A 16,961-nucleotide genomic window follows, 5' to 3' on the forward strand; every position below is an offset into this window, starting at 1 on the left:
GCTTAAAATTGCTATTCTGGCCAATTTGATTATAAGAACTTCGCAATAGATTGCGTTTTTATAACAAGCGTGAGATGAGGAGTATGCTTTCTAAACTGAATTGATGCAAGTCATTTTTTTTTAGAATATAGGAGATCAAATATACCTCTTTGTAGTTAATCATTCGTGAATGAGGGAAAACATTTTAAGAAACTGGAAAAAATATCTATGCTTTTTATTTTTTCATGTTTATTTCATCAATGTTTTAACCTAAAACTTTAAAAATTGACCTTAAGGGGCAGTTGGAATACTCAGGGCTTCGCCCTGGAAAACGAGCAGACTTGATAATTTTTATTCACAAGCTTGCTTCCCCTAAACATTCAAAATCCACAGATTTTAGTTTAATAATTTACTGTCAACCCTAAAATTGAAAAATTTTTATATCAGAGAAAACTTTAGATCAGATTTTAGTACTACTTCTCTCAAATTTGAAGCCCTAGTTATGGCTGTTGAAACAGTCATGATTATCTCCTTCTCAAAATTGTTCAGAATTGAAATCAAGCCTTATTATGACCATAGTTTTTCATTATAAGAGATTTTATAATTTCCTTTTACGAAGTCCTTAGATGATATAAGAACTAATTGTTCCGACTTCCGATAAAAATGAGGAATTTTAATGCTCGGGATGGTTTTTTTTATTCAAAGTAATTTTAGAACAGTTGACTGCGCATGGGCTTCAATCCGGAAATCTGGGGATTGCGAAGCGAGTGTGCTTGCAATAGACTAAAGTGCAGCTTTGCTGTAGAAATAATACTTTGATAGTTTGCCTCAAAACGCGAATTATTTATGCGTCCTAAATTATTTGCACTCATAATTTTTCCAAATTAAATTGAGATAAACAAATTGGTCTAATTATTTCCATAAAAGACTCAAAATTGACACTTTTATATTATCAGCCTAAAATTTGTAGTTTGTCAATATTTCATACACCAAAAACAATTCGAGGCAGTTAATGGGAAGTCGGATTATTCAGGGCTTTGCCCTGATACAAGCAGTCTTGTTGGTCATAGGATTACTTTTTGAGGGACTCCAAATCAACTCTTAAAGTCAACTCTTTAAATAAATATTTAATATTTACACCATCGAATTGCTTAGTTTATCAAAACTTTCTCTACCAAATATAACTGGAGCCCAAAAGAAAGGTAGTCCAAATTTTCAAGGTATCGCCTTGATATACTAACAGCCTTCTCTGGAGATATTTGTGTTGAGAACAAATATTTGTCGTTTACTTTTGCAAAACAATAGCAGTATATTTAAGAAACAAAACAAAAACTGCTAACATTGCTTTTTTTTCAATTTTTGTCTCCTTTGAATACCGCGGTGATTTTAATTAAGTTTATTTTACGTTTCTGTTGAATCTCTGATTCGAGAATTTTTGCAGAAAATTAATTTCGGTAAAAATTAGTTTGAGGTTTAAACATAATTGCTTGATCTGTAATTTCTAGAATCAACGGTTCTTGAGTGATAGTTTATCTGGTATCAAAACGTTAGAAAACAGAAAACCAAAAACTTATTTTTCTCTTAAATTTAATTTTCATTTCACTGGTTAAGTTCAAGTTGTCGGATCAATTGAGCAATCTCACTCCCCTCCCCCATTCCCGCAATTGAGCAATCTCACCCCCCGCCCCGTTCTCGCCTGGGGGAGATAGCTCAATATGTACTTGAGACATGTTTATAAACACTTCAAAGTAGTTTGATTGATATGAAATCATAAACCAGATTGTTCAACAATAGTGGAACGCCAAAATTTACAATATTAAAGCTCAAAAATTACATTCACAGTGAAAAAAGAATCAATCAACTGAGGTACTTAAAGCGATTTTTTTTCTGTCCTCAATAGAAAAAAGCTGTTGCGTACAACTTTAATGTGCTGCGAAGAACAGTTTTTGATATTCAAATACAAGGCTAAAGCACCAATCCTGGAGGTCACTTTCTTCGATGAGGCAATGGTCTCCAAAACAAGTATTTGCAAAAAAGTTTTATAAATATATTTCTTTTATAAAATAAATAGATTTTTTTCTTTTTAAAATTTTTTCTCCGTACTCATATAAAATAAACTTCAGGCGGTCAATTGATTGCTTGCTAGGATTACATAAAACATCTACTTGCGTTAGCTGACGTCTGTTTGTAGCGTTTTACCGTTTTTGCTAGGGGAGTCATAACGGGGGGGGGGGGGGGGAGAGATATTGCTCAATTGATCCAAGTTGTCAATCATCAGTTGTGTGCATCAATTTTATTAACAGAGTTATCACAACAGTTTCAGTTTTAGGTGGTTACAAATCTCAAAATTCTTATAACAGTTTTTATAAGCTTACATACCTAGAAAACTAGATTTTCCTGTGATTCGTTTCATAATTGTTGTTCTATTCACCCGTCAGAAGCCCTATTTGAATCATGTTAATTAATTAATTTACTAGATTTTCCTGTGATTCCTTTCATAATTATTGTTCTACTCACCCGTCAGAAGCCTGTTTGAATCATGCAATTAATTAATTTAACTTTTTGAAATGTAGTGTTTTAAATTGTATTGAAAATGTTGCACTGTTATTTTTTTAACTTTTTTATTTTTTGCTTTCAGTTTTTCGGCGTTGATTGCTTTGCATCTTTGTAAGACTGATCTGATCTCCGAAATGAAAAGGTGAAACAATTGGTCGAAAATAGTCAATTTGTACAAAAAATGACAAATTGTGAAAAATTGATTCAAATGTCATTATTTACTAAAAGCCGAGTAATTGACCGTGATTGAAGTTTATAAGGTATTGCCGTGTGAATCTTGGTTTCGTTTATTTCAGTCATCGGATCACAACCGACGGACATTTTCCCTGATCGAAGTTCTGAGCTGATATGCTATTTGTGTTGGTCATTTTTGTCCGGCTGCTAAATTCACAGTTTGATTTCGAGTTCAAAGGGTTCAATAACTCGGAGAAGCAATGAACGTACAAGTGACACATGTTCTTGACCGATTCTCGTGCTACGTTTCCTCCGAACCCAATGAATGCATTCTGAAACAAGGCTGTATATTAAAAAAACTGATTGTATGAGCAGTTCATGGTTTAAAAAACATAAGAATTACAGTAGAACTGAAGTGGGAATTCAAGCTTTCTTCATGTGTTACCTGCAAAAAAACACAAAAAACTCAATCATTCGTTTTTTATCGACATAGAAACAAATTTTTTAAAAAAATTTACAAATAATAATCACAACTAAAAGGATTTAACATTTACAAAAAACTTCAACTTACAACAAATTTTTTCAAGTTACTCAAAATTGACGGAAAAAAGCTCACACTACGCCATAGTTCCGCTGCATCCCTTTGGATGGGGGGAATGGGGATGGGTTGTGGGTAGTCTGAACAAAAAATGTGTTTCACATTTATAAAAAAAATTACAATATTTTGGCCTGTTCGTTTCCCCAGTTTTCATCATACTCATACAGTTTCAGCCACAATTGGTGATAGAGAGTCTGACTTGCGCTCCTTATTCATGACAATAGAAGACAAAACTCCCACTCAAATTTATCAAAAAGTTATAACAAATACAATATCAATGATACTAAGACAAGTTACAGAATTTTTTTTGCAATGGGTCAGCAAAAATTTGCCGATGACACTAAAATGGATGTTTTTCATTCATGCATTTTTGTGGCTCAACCAATTTCTAGTGCATTTCGTGTTGAACAAACTCCTACAAGGCTGTAAAAAAATCCTGTATCACTTACAAAATAAAAAATTTTAAGAACGTTTTTTTTTTGGAAATTCGGTTATATTTAGTCAAAAAAATATAGATCAAAATTTGCTTGATTTTTTGTCTAGTGTTTCATTTTGCGGTTTCTTTTGTAAAATTCTAACCTAAAAACCTACACTTAAAACGTTTCAATTCTTTTGGTTCAATGATAAGCAATAATACAGGGCCAATTCATAATAATTTAAATCAGTCGAACTTTTTTTTTTCGCTAAAATTTAAACCAAACAAATCGAACCCATTTAATTAACGGTGTGATATTAAATTTCTTGAAATGATGCACGCGAAAGTGCTGTAAATTTTGTCAAAATTTATTTCAATTTCAGAAAAAGAACTTGAAAATTTTATTTTCTTACCTTTGTAAAAACTTTTAAACTCAGAGTTGTATGAGCTCAATCAACACAATAGACAGTAAAGGTTCGGCAAACCGGGAAAAAGTAATTCGAAAAAAAAAACGCTCCATTACGAGGCCAAACTGTGTATTTTGTGAATTGTAAGCGGATTTCACAACCAGGACTCGCTCTTTGTTCTTCTTTGGTTTATTCGTTTTTTTTATTGTTGCGACAAGACTTTAACAGGCTTGAAGACTTGTCTCTGGATTTGAAAAACATCAGTTTTTCTCTGTGTTTCTCAACATTAGGAAAACTTTTTAAAAGTTTTTAAAAATTTTCAAATCACATCTGAAGAGGCTTGATTTGATATATCGCTCGACCCATTCCGACAAGAAAAGTTTGCTTTAAAAAAATTAACTTTAGAAGCTGTATTTGGTACTTTCTTGGCAATAAAAGTTTTTTTTAAAAATTAAGAGAAAAATTAATGAACTGTATTGAAACAATTTTGAAGATTTTTCAATTTATTTTTGTTTTTCGTTTTTTATTGACAACTCTTGCCAAATTCGCTAAATTTTTAGGCGTTTGTGTTGTTTTCTCATCACATCTAGCACAAAAAGCGACACTAAATTGAAGAACAAAAATCTTCTCACCGTTTTTTAATGAAAGCAGTGGGGACATTCTGAGCTACATGCACAAGAAACGGTCATCTTTGTTTTTAGTTTTAATCAAATGGATTCAAAGTAGCAAATACCAGTCATTTGATCAACTAAACTTTACAAGACTGCTCGTATCAGGGCGAAGCTCGTATCAAGACGAAGCCCTGAATGTTCCAACTGCCATTTAAGGTTTATGGAGCAGCAGTAATAACATAAAAAAAGTTAAATGAAATAAAAATAAAATGAAATTTCTTTTTCTAAAATTTGAAATTTGTTGTGAAAATCATCCCCCCACACGCAATATAAAGATTTAGTTCCTTGTATCAAATCAATTATGGCAAATAAGCTTCGTTCAACCAATTTGGAACGATTTATAAGACGGATTAAATCTCAGCTCACGCATTAATAGCGCGAATTATATCGCGCGTTAATTGTCCCAAATTGGTTAAAAGGGCCAAAATGGCAATCTTTAAACCCTCATAACTTTACAAAAAATGATCACAGGTGAAATATTTTTTCAAATTTGAGCTCAGGACAACAATAATTTTTGACTGATTTTTAAAAAACTTCCGTCAAAAAGGGCTAGTTAAAAAGTCGAAATTTGTCTGAAGAAAAAAAACCCACCCCGAGCACAAATATTCCGTTACTTTCGTATCGAAAGTCGGAACAATAATTTAACCGGCACACCAACACTTCATATTTGAACTTAGGCGAGCTAACTTGTTCAAACGATTCAGCTATTTATGGACGGAGAATTAAAATTCATAATACATCAATCTCGTTTTTGACCAAACTGTTCAGCTATTTATGAACGGAGAATTCATTTTCATAATAAACTAATCTCGTGTTAGTTAAATCAAAGCTGGAAACCTTTCAGCCGGTTCGTTTAGGAGAAAAGTTGACAAGAAAAAATATTCAAAGTTGAAAAGAGGTAGCAATTTTCACCAAAATGAATTGAAACAAACAAACAAAGCCAACAGACTGTTGGAAAAAAGTCAGTGCAAGTAAGCAGAAAAAATAATGACTAATTTTTAGAAAAAAATCTCAATAGCTGAAATTTCAAAAAAAAACTAAATGGCTGTAAAGCTCTCCGAATTTTTAGAACTATTTATTATTGACACTTTTTTGTTTTTGATCAAGTTAACCCAATTAGACAAAGCTGAATCAATAGGTAAACTTTTTGCTCCACTGGGATATCTGTAAATTAACTTCATTTTCAAAATTAGAAAGCGATCACGGTTTTCATGACCTGTTTACATTTTTGCTGTCTGATAGTGAAATTTATCTTCCTTGTAAGAATGGAAATGTTCAAAACGAAATTTAAAATAGAAACGCCAAAAAAATAGGGTTAAACTGAACTTTAGCCTGAACAAAAGCGAAAAAGTAAAATTCAGCCTGAACAAACTTTAAGATTTTTTCTGAAAAAAAAACGCAAAGAAAAACGTCATGATCTATATAATAGTTTGAAATACGTTCATTGAGAGTGCAGTCAAGACAACCATGTCTTTGATCTGATGCAGGCAGTCTTTTTGTTCTGACGTTCGAAAAATATGATGGGACACTTGCTCACAGGATGCTTTTTTCTGCAGAGAAATTTTGAATTTTCAACTAACAATTTTTGACGGAGTTTTATTACAGTCCGAATTATTTTGATGCCCTGCGCTCAAAGTTAAAAAACTAAGTACCTTCTACATATATTTTTTGAAAATCAATTTTCGACAAGTTTTTTGTAAAGTTACCGGGTTTTTCAATTTGGTGAAACTGCAATAATTTTTCCGCGAGAAAATCCCTACTCTCTTCGTACGCGTAGTGTGCGAAATAATTTCGAAAACTTTTCCGCGATGTTTTACAACAAAAAATGAAAGTTCAAACTTTTTTGCCACTACACCAAATAAGTTAACGAGCAGTCGGATCATTCAAGACTTTGCCCTGATACGAAATGCAAGCAGTCTTGTTAAATCTAAGATCAAACTTCAAGTTCTATTTTGATAAGTTTTCTGATTTTCTTAGCTTTAAGAGGTCATGACCGTCCAGGTTAGAACATGAACCAAATTCCATCTCAAATAATCCACGATCAAATAATGACATAGATAAGTTCAGCTCCAATGACATCTTCACTTTACTGTTATTTGATGAGCGTGAACAAAGTTTTTCAACTGATTCTTGTTCAAAGTCCTGCTATTGAAATTCTTGTCAGAATACCTCTGTTAAAAAATTAGGATACCACTCGTGTTGTAAAAGAGTGACTTAAACTAAGAATAGATTAAGACTGTGGATGATTAAGATTCCTACTAAAATTGTAGGCTTTTATTTAAGACTAAATAAAAGACGGGGATTCTATCTAAGTTAAGAGAGGTTTAAAAGATTGAATTGGTTGCGATTGATTTGTTACGTATCATAAAAGATAGTGTCCAATTCAGAGTCTACCAAAAGCCGTTGCGCTTTTGGCAGGTATATAAATTAACAACTTAAAGGTCGATGGTAAGTTAAGATCAGAGGTTAAATAAACAAACCATAATACTTTTACATTCCCCGCGAAATTTTATCTATAATCTATCCCTTTCGCCTCACCAGAAGGGAACAAAACAAAAATGATTAAGCACTAAGATGAATGAATCAGTAGGCGCATTGTCTAGGACCCCCGAGAGTGGATCTAGATTCGTAAGAACACAGATTTGATAAAGGGCCCAAGAGGCGTATCATAAACTAAGTACAATTACACGGTTATCAGGTCGAAAGGGTGGGTGTACAGTACGGGGAAGACCGGTGATCGGACCCGACGGGCCGGACGGCAAGTTCAACAAACAAAAACAAGATTCCAAAACAAAGCACCTTAGATCGAATAATATGTATTCGTCGGAAGAAATAACTATACACTGGTGACTATAGGCAAGCAAGAAACTGAAATAGCACCAGGGTGAATAGAGTCATAAGGTATGCAGAGAGTTGTCGTAAAACTAAGCGGAATACTGGGTAGAACCAAAATGAATAAATCTAATTGTTATCCGATGGTAGCGCCCCATGGGTGAACAGAACTATAATGGAATTCGGCAAAATTCTGTGGCCAAAACAAGGGTATAAATGTTACCAATCATCACAATAACTTAAAATAACAGCACTGGAGGTTTGTATGACCCTAGGATCCTGGAATGTTAGGCGATAAACAATAAACAGAACATATAGGTGCTAGAAGTTTTACGATGGAGTTTTGATAGGTCAAGAATGTTTTTGATGACATCTATTTTCGAGCTCCTGCGTCTAATCAGATTCCCGATTTGCTGCTTTATTTATAGTCCATCTTCTTAGCTCCTCCAGCGTCATTGGCCGTCCAAGGAGTTCTATCGCCGAAATGATAGAGGAGGTGTTCAGCCAGTGTGGGTCAGATACGATGGGTATAAATGTAGGAGTTGAAATTTCATTAGATAGGCCCAATGGGTTAAATCGCGTGGAACAAACATCAGGGCTAAATTTGACATTCTTGTCTGGGCTCTTTTGATCGTCTGTTTTTGAGGGCTTTGGGTCACTTGAGTACGCGTCGATATCTTCCCGCAAGTGAACTATGGTAGGGCGTGATGATGAAGGTGGTGTTAATGTTGTCAGGTCTACTAGGTCGACATGATGGCTTTCCATTTCTACCGTAGTTGCTTCCAACGTTGAACATACTGAGACTAAATTAGGTGAACCGAATTCTGGGACATCGCGGTCTTCCTCAGTTAGATCGACTATACTGGTAAATACTCTCTCATCTAGCATCTTGGGAGGCTGCCTAGTTCGCATAGGTCTCGTGTTTTGACGTGTAAAAATTTCTGATAGTTTTTTCGAGGGTGGTGATTTCATTGGGGATGACGCTTTCCTTTTAGCAGTACCGGACAATTTCTGTGACTTCGTAGTGCGGTCAGAAAGTATTTGTTTCGGTCCCATCTCCGCCATGGTGGTTTGTTCTCCAGTAGATTTAGGGAACTTTCCTCCGGGATTCTCTGAAGGTACCGGCATTTCTTGGGTCGCTTCATTACCCTCCTCCCTAGTGTCTAAGAGAATCAGCTGTGGGGTCGCTTGAGAGTCTCTTTCATTGTCACCGTAATCCAAGTTGATCAAAGGAATCTCATCTAACTCGACCTTCTGGTCGGCGTGGTCTGATGATTCTAGCTTAGGATCTGTTCGGTCGGACATTAGGTGTTCGTCTCGTTTCGTAGTTTCGAGTAGTGTTTTCTCCTTGAGGTCTCTTAGTGTCATTAAGTCACTAGCATTATCGTCTGACATCTCTTCATGTGGTTCAATCGTCACTCCGGGTTCATTTAGGTAACTTTTAAGAAGTTCGGGTTTGCCCGACGGGCTTGGTTCTTGGTCGCTCTCGAGGCCAATCGGTGTTCTCAGTCTCTTTCTCTGTTCTTCTTCTTCTCTAAGAAGAGTTTCCCTAGAACTGTTCATGGCCGCGTCTCGCCTCGCAATGTCAAGTTCTTCAAATTTCCACTGAAGATTTCGTTTCTTTTGGGTAGTTTTTGAGCTTTTAAATCCGATATTTCTTGGAGGTTTTGCAGTTTTCCTCAATCCTTTAGTCGCATAAAATCTAACTAATTGGTCTCGTTTTCTCGGACTTGGTTTCTTCTGGGTGCACTGTCTTTTAATGGCTAAATCAGATTTACGTATTATTTTACCATTTTTTAGAGTCACAGTGTGATCTGATTCCCTTACGATTTCGTCCTTAAGTACTCTATAGTATGGTTCATTTTTCATTCTATCTTGGATTTTTCGATAAACAATGGTCTTACCCGACGGGTTGTTCAGAATTGAGTCCTTTATGCCCAAGGCATCTCTTTTTTCTGACCGGGAGAGGACTTTTACTGGGGATCCAGCACTTGTTGGTACATATCTCACGGCATTTGAGATATCCTCCGAGGATGATGAATTTTCATCGACATCTCCATCTTCTATGTCGTCAGGGGCATCCCAGTCATGTCTTCGCTCTCGGCTCATTAGTTTTTTGCCTTTATCTATACATAACAAAGTTTTGTTCCAATCAAGGTTATTCGAAGAGGGTGATTTGACCAAATTATGCCAGATAGTGTTTGGGGATCTACCGAAATGTGCTTCGAAAGGAGAGCAGTTAAGCGACTGTTGAGTTACTGTTCTTAAGCATTTTATTATTTTCAGGAGTGCAGATTCTAGTGAAGGTTTTGGACGTTCTTGTGCCATAACCAGGAGTCGTTCCTTAATGGTCCTGATTAGGCGTTCCACTAATCCCGTAGCTCTATGATCACCCACTGGGCTAAATATCACCTTTATGTTGTGATCGTGGCAGAATTCTCTAACTTCCTTGGAGATGAAACCAGATCCTTGATCTGTTCTAATTGTTCTAGGTATCCCGTGTAAAGCAATGTATTTACTAAGGAAGTTTATAATAGATTTTGCCGATGTACTGGATGTTATTTGAGCTGATGGGAATTTTGAAAATCTGTCTACACACACCAATATGTATTTTTTTGTTCCCCATACTAAAGGTAACGGACCAGCGAAATCTAATTCCATTTCTTGGTTTGGTTCTTCGACCATTGGGAGTTCCCCTAGGGTATTGTGTTTTATAAGAGGTTTCAAATTTTTACCTGCTTTCACGCACTCTATACAATTTTCGCCGTGGACTTGGATTTCACGGTAAATTTTCGGCCACCAGATGTATTGCGTTGCCAGGCTTTTCATTGCGAACTGGCCGGGGTGGGCTTCGTGTAGTCTGTTCAGCATAGTCGATCTTAGGCATGCTGGGATTACTAAACGGTTGTCCAAATAGAGGCATCCTCCACTGACATGTAAGTTATTCAAATATGACTTATAATAGTTTCCCAGTTGTAGGATATCCTGTTTTCGGTCTTCCTCGATTGCCTTGATTATCTTTTTCAGAATTAGATCTTGTTTCGATAAGAGGGACATAAATTTAGAGTCAAATATTTCCGGCCAAGAGAAAGGGAATAAGTTAACTGTTTTCTTTTTGCTAGGTGATCTATTCTCGGGTTTGTCCGACGGGTTACTAGTATTTGGTGTTAAAACGTCCGTGTTTTCTTTAGTAGTAAGTTCTTTTTGTTGGTTAAATTCAATTTGTTCTGCCATTTCTTTCAGGATTTTAAAATTCGTAAAAAAAGTCGTTAGTTTTGCAAGATGAGTCACACAGTTCTGTACGCGAGTGAGAATTTTGACACACTGAAATGTTGGAATGGTTAGATATCGCTTGGAAAGTTTCAGCGGCATTAGCAATTCGTTTATCACGTTCTATTTCTTGACTGGTCATATGATCTGTTGACTGGCTAATCGCATTGCAAGAAGTGACGTCATGTGCTAAGAAATGTTGAGAAAATTGATTTCTTATTTGCGCCCACGAATTTTTTGGCATAAGGTGATCAAAGCCTAGGAGTGTACTAATCTGGTTTACTGAAGCGATAACGAACTTCTCGTCATCCAGAGAAACTGGTACGGGTTCACCCGATGGGTGTCGGGATATATAATCGACAAATCCCATATCTTTTCCGGGTAAATGTTCTACGGTAAAGTCGAACGGTAATAGTTTATCCGCCCAACGGGTGAGGCGTGATTGGGCCGTTTTAGTGTATTTATCGTCTTTCAGTGCTCCTATTAAGGCTTTGTGATCTGTTAAAATTGAGAATTGATTACCCAGTAGATAATTTTTGAAATGATCTAGTGCCCAGACTAATCCCAGTAATTCGAGTTCGTTAGTGCTGTATTTTAATTCGGCGATATTCAAAAATCTGCTAGCGAACGCTACGGTCTTCCAATTTCCCCAATGGTCTTGTTCGATTGACGCGCCCAATCCTAAATGTGAGGCGTCGCATTTCACCCGAGTGTTCAGTTTTACATCGAAATGGTGGTTCATCACCGTATTACAAATTTCGTTCTTGATTTTTTCAAACGCTTCCGTATGTACTGTGGACCACTTAAATGGTTTATTCTTTTGCATAAGTTCTCTGAAGGGTGTTGATAGGGACGCTAGGTTTGGTATGAACTTATTAAATTGGTTAATCGATCCCATTAAGGATCTGATGTCTTTAATACAGTTTGGTTCTTTTAGGTTTCTGATTGCGTCAGATTTATGTATTAATGGTGTCGTCCCTTTTGCGTCGATTCTAAATCCCAACCATTCTATGTTATGAGTTAAAAACGTGCATTTTTCCCATTTTATGGCTAGTCCCTCGTCATCTAGCGTTTTTAACACATTAATGACTAGCTTTTTATGTTCTTCCTCGCTACCTACGGTGGCGATTAGGATGTCGTCAAGATAACAATGATTATTTGGTAGTTTTTCCGTCAAACGGTCCATTATACGTTGAAATTCATTGGGCATATCGCCTAGTCCATAGAATCCGGTTTTAAAACGGTATGAACCCGTTACTTCTCCCCCCACAATGTTAAAATTACACTGATTACTTGCCTTTTTCGAAAGCGGAATTTGGCTGTAGGCGTATTTTAGATCTATCGACGAAAACCAGATGTTTCTTTGATCGTGGCCGCTAATAGTGACTGCAACGTTGTCAATTAGTTCGAATAGATTCGGCATTTGATATCTATTGCGAAATATTTGTTTGTTTAGTAGTTTTGAGTTCAACGCTAGTTTTATTGATCCATCCCTTTTTGCTGTAATCACGATAGGGGAAATAAAACAATCTTCAGAGCATCTAGATAGTTTTTCAATGTGTCCGTCACTTAATAATTGGTCGATGCATAGTTTGACTTTGGGGAGAAGATGGATTGGGATACGTTTCCCTTTCACCTGTATCGGTTTTATCGGCTCGTTAAAATAAGTATTAACTACGTAGTTTTTTGATCTACCAGTTCTTTTTATAAGGTCTGGAAAGTGCTTTGATATGTATAGTTTAAACTCACATTGGGATGATGTCTCTTGGTTTTGATCCTGTTGGATGTCGGATGCGAATTTTATTTGATTGACATTTGTCCCGATGGGTGGTACTTTCTGGTTTTCCCGTGACTTTGACCCGTTGGGTGGAGGTTGTTTTTGAAATACTACAATACCCAAATTTGGTAGGATGTCATTTCCTAGTAGATTTCTTTCAGCCCCTTCTGTGATAAAAAGTTTTTGATCATTAGCCTCCCATCCTTTCGATTGGATTTTCACTCGAACTTTTCCAATAATATTGATCGTACTCCCGAAACCCTGGTATGCTTTCTTTGTTATCTCGTCCACAGGTTCTAGCTTTACAAATCTGTCTCGTATCTTCAGTTCGTGTAGTAGGTCTTTTTTCATGAAGGAAACTGGGCTTGCAGAGTCAATTTGGATCTCGGTATAGTAGGGGTTGAATTTTCCCAGAGCTACTTTTAGTGTCTTTTTCAATTCTAATCCTTCGTGATTGAATACTGTTCTCACTCCGCGCTCTATTTTGTCTTCTACGGCATTTATTTGGTTATCTGTGTCGATGGATAGAACTAAGAAGTCGTCTAGGTTAACCTCAAATTCGGGATTTTCCTGCGGGTTGGCCCGGATATTTTCGTTTTCTTGGGGTACCCGATTCTGATCGACGATGTTAGTTTGAGTTTTTGCTGAACTCCTACAGTGTTTAGCAAAATGTCCTTTCCGTCCGCACGTATTGCAGTTTCTATCTCTAGCCGGGCATGTGGATAGGTGTCCTTTTTTGAATTGCTGACCGCAATTACGGCACTTGTTATTTTCGACTATGTTTAATGTTGATTCGTTCTTCACGTATTGTGATCTTGGTCCTGGGTTGTAAGTTGGGAATTTTAGATACTGTTGATGAATTTTAGTACCTTTTTCGTGAACTAATACGTAAGATAGTACGTTTTCTGGGGTCAAGTATTCAATGCATAGTTTCTTTTGGATCTCGACATTTCTCATGTTGGTTATGAAAATGTCTCTTACTAGTTCTGACTCGAGTTCCCCCAGTTTACAATTTTTTGCTAGTTCTGAAAGAATTTCATGGAATTTTTCTAAGGACTCATGTTCTTTCTGTCTTCGGCCAAAAAATTTAAATCTTTCGTATGTTAGGTTTGTAGTGATCGTGAAAGTCGTTTTTAATAGTTCCCAAAATTCTGCGAAATTAATATCCAGAATTTTTTTTCCAGGATTTTTATGAGAAAAGCATTTCTGTCCTTCTTTCCCGAGTGCTAGGTATAGCTGTGATTTGAGCTTCTTGTCAATATCTCCTATTTGAAGTCCGTTGAATTTTGCGTTATCTTCCGCCCTTCTCCTTTTTAATTCTTCGTTGTAATTTTGTACTGCTACTCTATGACGTTCCTCTTTTTCGGCCCGACGGGTCTGATCCTCGGATGGGTCCAGTGGTTCTGCCATAGGGTAGATTAGTTCTTCTCTTATCGGTGGGTTAATTACATCTTCGATGTCTACGGAGTCTTTCGCAATAATTGTCAGTTGGAATTTTTCCGCCCACCTTTCCCAGTCATGTTGATTTTCGTATGATGAGTTGTTCCAAAAAAACTCTAGTCCGCGTAGATTTGATTCATCCGACTGCGCCATGTTAAAAAATTAGGATACCACTCGTGTTGTAAAAGAGTGACTTAAACTAAGAATAGATTAAGACTGTGGATGATTAAGATTCCTACTAAAATTGTAGGCTTTTATTTAAGACTAAATAAAAGACGGGGATTCTATCTAAGTTAAGAGAGGTTTAAAAGATTGAATTGGTTGCGATTGATTTGTTACGTATCATAAAAGATAGTGTCCAATTCAGAGTCTACCAAAAGCCGTTGCGCTTTTGGCAGGTATATAAATTAACAACTTAAAGGTCGATGGTAAGTTAAGATCAGAGGTTAAATAAACAAACCATAATACTTTTACAACCTCAATTTGCAAAATAGTACTTCAGTGGGTGTTTTTTCATCACTGCAGTGAGAAATTGGTGGTAGATAAAAGGGTACATTAACGGTTTTTCTTTGTGTTTTGCGGGATGGATTTTTCAAAAGTCGAAACAGAAAATAAATTTGGTGGTTACAAGTTTTTTTTAAAGCTGCAGCTTAAAGTTGAAGGCTGATTGAAGGCATTTTTATGTTGACGAGTGATGTTTACGAGTTGAATTTGGTCAAAAACTGCATTGGACGTCAATTAAGTCAAAAATGTTGACTTAAATTCGTGTTGACCGTAAAAAATATGTTAATGCATCAAGTGTTACTCCATCAAGTATATGTTAACTTCTACTTTCTTTTTGGACATTTTGAACTCCATTACTAACCGCTGGCGGACAAGCCTCTGCATCGGTGGCTCCGTCGCCCACCATAATCACATGTCTATGTTCACCCCTCTCTTTGATCGCCGAGACTGCCAGTGCTTTCCCACCCGACATCGAAGTCGGCTCTGTTTCGTCGAAGCCAGCGTAGTCGCCCGCCGAGTTGAAGAGAAGTTTATTCGCGAAAACATTGGATTCGGGAATGTTTATTTGTTTGGCCAGAGGTAAAATTAATGACTGGAAACCACCGGAGACTAAGTAGACTTCAACTTTTCGACGTTGGAGGTCCTTCACAAGTTCCCTAGAAAAAGTTCATTGCATATGCTTGGTTGTTTGCATATGAAGCATCATTTAATAAGAAACCATAAGATATATATCTATCCGTTTGCGCCAAGGGCGGATCTAGGATTTTCTCGAGGGGGGGGGGGCGGATTTTCAAAAAAATATTTTGAAAACTTTGTCTACATTTTTTTAGGTCGACCAAATTGATTTTCCGAGCTCTCCCAAAGCATTCTAAAGACCCTGTTTCAGTCAAATTTTCTGCGCCGCAGGCAATCTGTTGAAAAAACGGGCCGAAAAAAGGCATTTTTAGGCACTTTTTGGAAAATTTTGAACAAAAAATCGCGCTTTTTCGGCGCGCGCTAACACCTCAAAATTAGTACATTCTGGCGCCGAAGGCGCCTTTAGAAAACTTTTAGGGTCAGTCAGCCAAAAATGAATATCTTAAATAGTACTAAGTGGGGACCATATGCTAACGGATTACTTACTCTATTCCAGTTGTCAGTATCAAATCATTGTTCAGCTTGAAATTTTCCACCTGAAAGGTTGATATCATGTTGAATCTAAAAGTCTTAATAAAAACAAGCCTTGTTCATTCGTTAGTTTTTCTTACAGATTTTAGGTCAGGCTTCATGATGTTGAGTCTTTCTCGCAGAGCTGATCTGAAGTTCATGTTGCCTCCCATGGCATTCTTAGTTCTAAGCAGAAAACCAAATGAAGTATTGCGCTGCGTAACAGCGGGTCCGGGCCAAAGTCATCGTTTAATGTTCAGACTATCAAGACTTTTAAGATAATTTTTCTGACAAAGTTTGATTTCAAAGCTTGAATCAGACCTTAGTAAAGCTATTTTTTCAGCCTGAAAGCAAGTTATTTCTCTTAAAGATCTCCTCTCCAACCATGGAAAACCTTAGATCTGCGAATTAAATAAAAAGATATCGCCGTCTAATGGAAACAACCGGATTGATATTCTACTTACACCTGTTGCACTCGATTCCCAACTCCCAAATAATCGGCCAGCTCATCTATGAATTCTCCCTGGACCACGGTGGAGTCCACGTCAAAACAGACGGCGTCATGGGCACCCAAATTAGCCCAAAGGGTCATGACCTCAGACCTACTTTTGGGGAGATTGAGAGGCAAGTTTCGAAAAGTGGGAAGCGCTGAACTGGGCATGATTCGAGTTTATTACACAAATAAAAAGCTGAATGTTTTTCAGAATCAAGTTGAAATGTGTTAAGTAGAAACTTTTAGATAGTAACTAAAGTTATGAATAATAAAGTTTTCAAAACTCTACGAAAGGGGTGCGCAAGAATGAGTCAAAATCAAACTGCGTCGTCAAAATCAAATCTGATTGGCTGCGATTTTTGAGTCGACCACAAATGATGATTAACTTAGCAGGGATCGGTTATACTGGTTTATAAGACAAGCTCAATTGAACTAAATTTGACAATGTTTATCTTAATTAAGTTTGAGGCCTGCCTAGTGGTCATAATTTTGACTTTCATAAAGTCTGCATTTTAATTGTAATCTACGGAAAATTACTGATCCGATATTTAATCAGGTCCTGAACTGTTGCAAAATAAAACGGATGAGTGCAATTTTGGTTTGACCTTATTTATATCTCTCACTTGATTAAGTTAAAAGAGACTCTGAAGTTTGAAAAGGTTCCCTCAGTATTAATTATGCGTGTCAGAAATACCCAAA

The 16,961-nt window shown here is 36.6% G+C and overlaps 2 protein-coding genes across 2 annotated transcripts in view; both read right to left on the bottom strand.

The window, feature by feature from the left end:
• The window catches only part of LOC134840386 (uncharacterized), a 181,690-nt gene that overhangs the window by 130,702 nt on the left and 34,027 nt on the right, over positions 1–16,961 (bottom strand). The gene's annotated exons all lie outside the window — the stretch shown is intronic.
• LOC134839031 (phosphoserine phosphatase-like) lies at positions 2,696–16,725 on the bottom strand. The gene is made up of 5 exons (XM_063854427.1): positions 16,234–16,725; positions 15,871–15,955; positions 15,746–15,795; positions 14,985–15,279; positions 2,696–3,041 (listed from the first exon to the last, which is right to left on the bottom strand). The coding sequence occupies exons 1-5, from the start codon at positions 16,428–16,430 to the stop codon at positions 2,832–2,834; spliced, it is 837 nt and encodes a 278-aa protein (XP_063710497.1). The 5' UTR covers positions 16,431–16,725; the 3' UTR covers positions 2,696–2,831.

The sequence above is a fragment of the Symsagittifera roscoffensis genome, chromosome 2, assembly GCF_963678635.1.
Source record: "Symsagittifera roscoffensis chromosome 2, txSymRosc1.1, whole genome shotgun sequence".
NCBI lineage: Eukaryota > Metazoa > Xenacoelomorpha > Acoela > Convolutidae > Symsagittifera > Symsagittifera roscoffensis.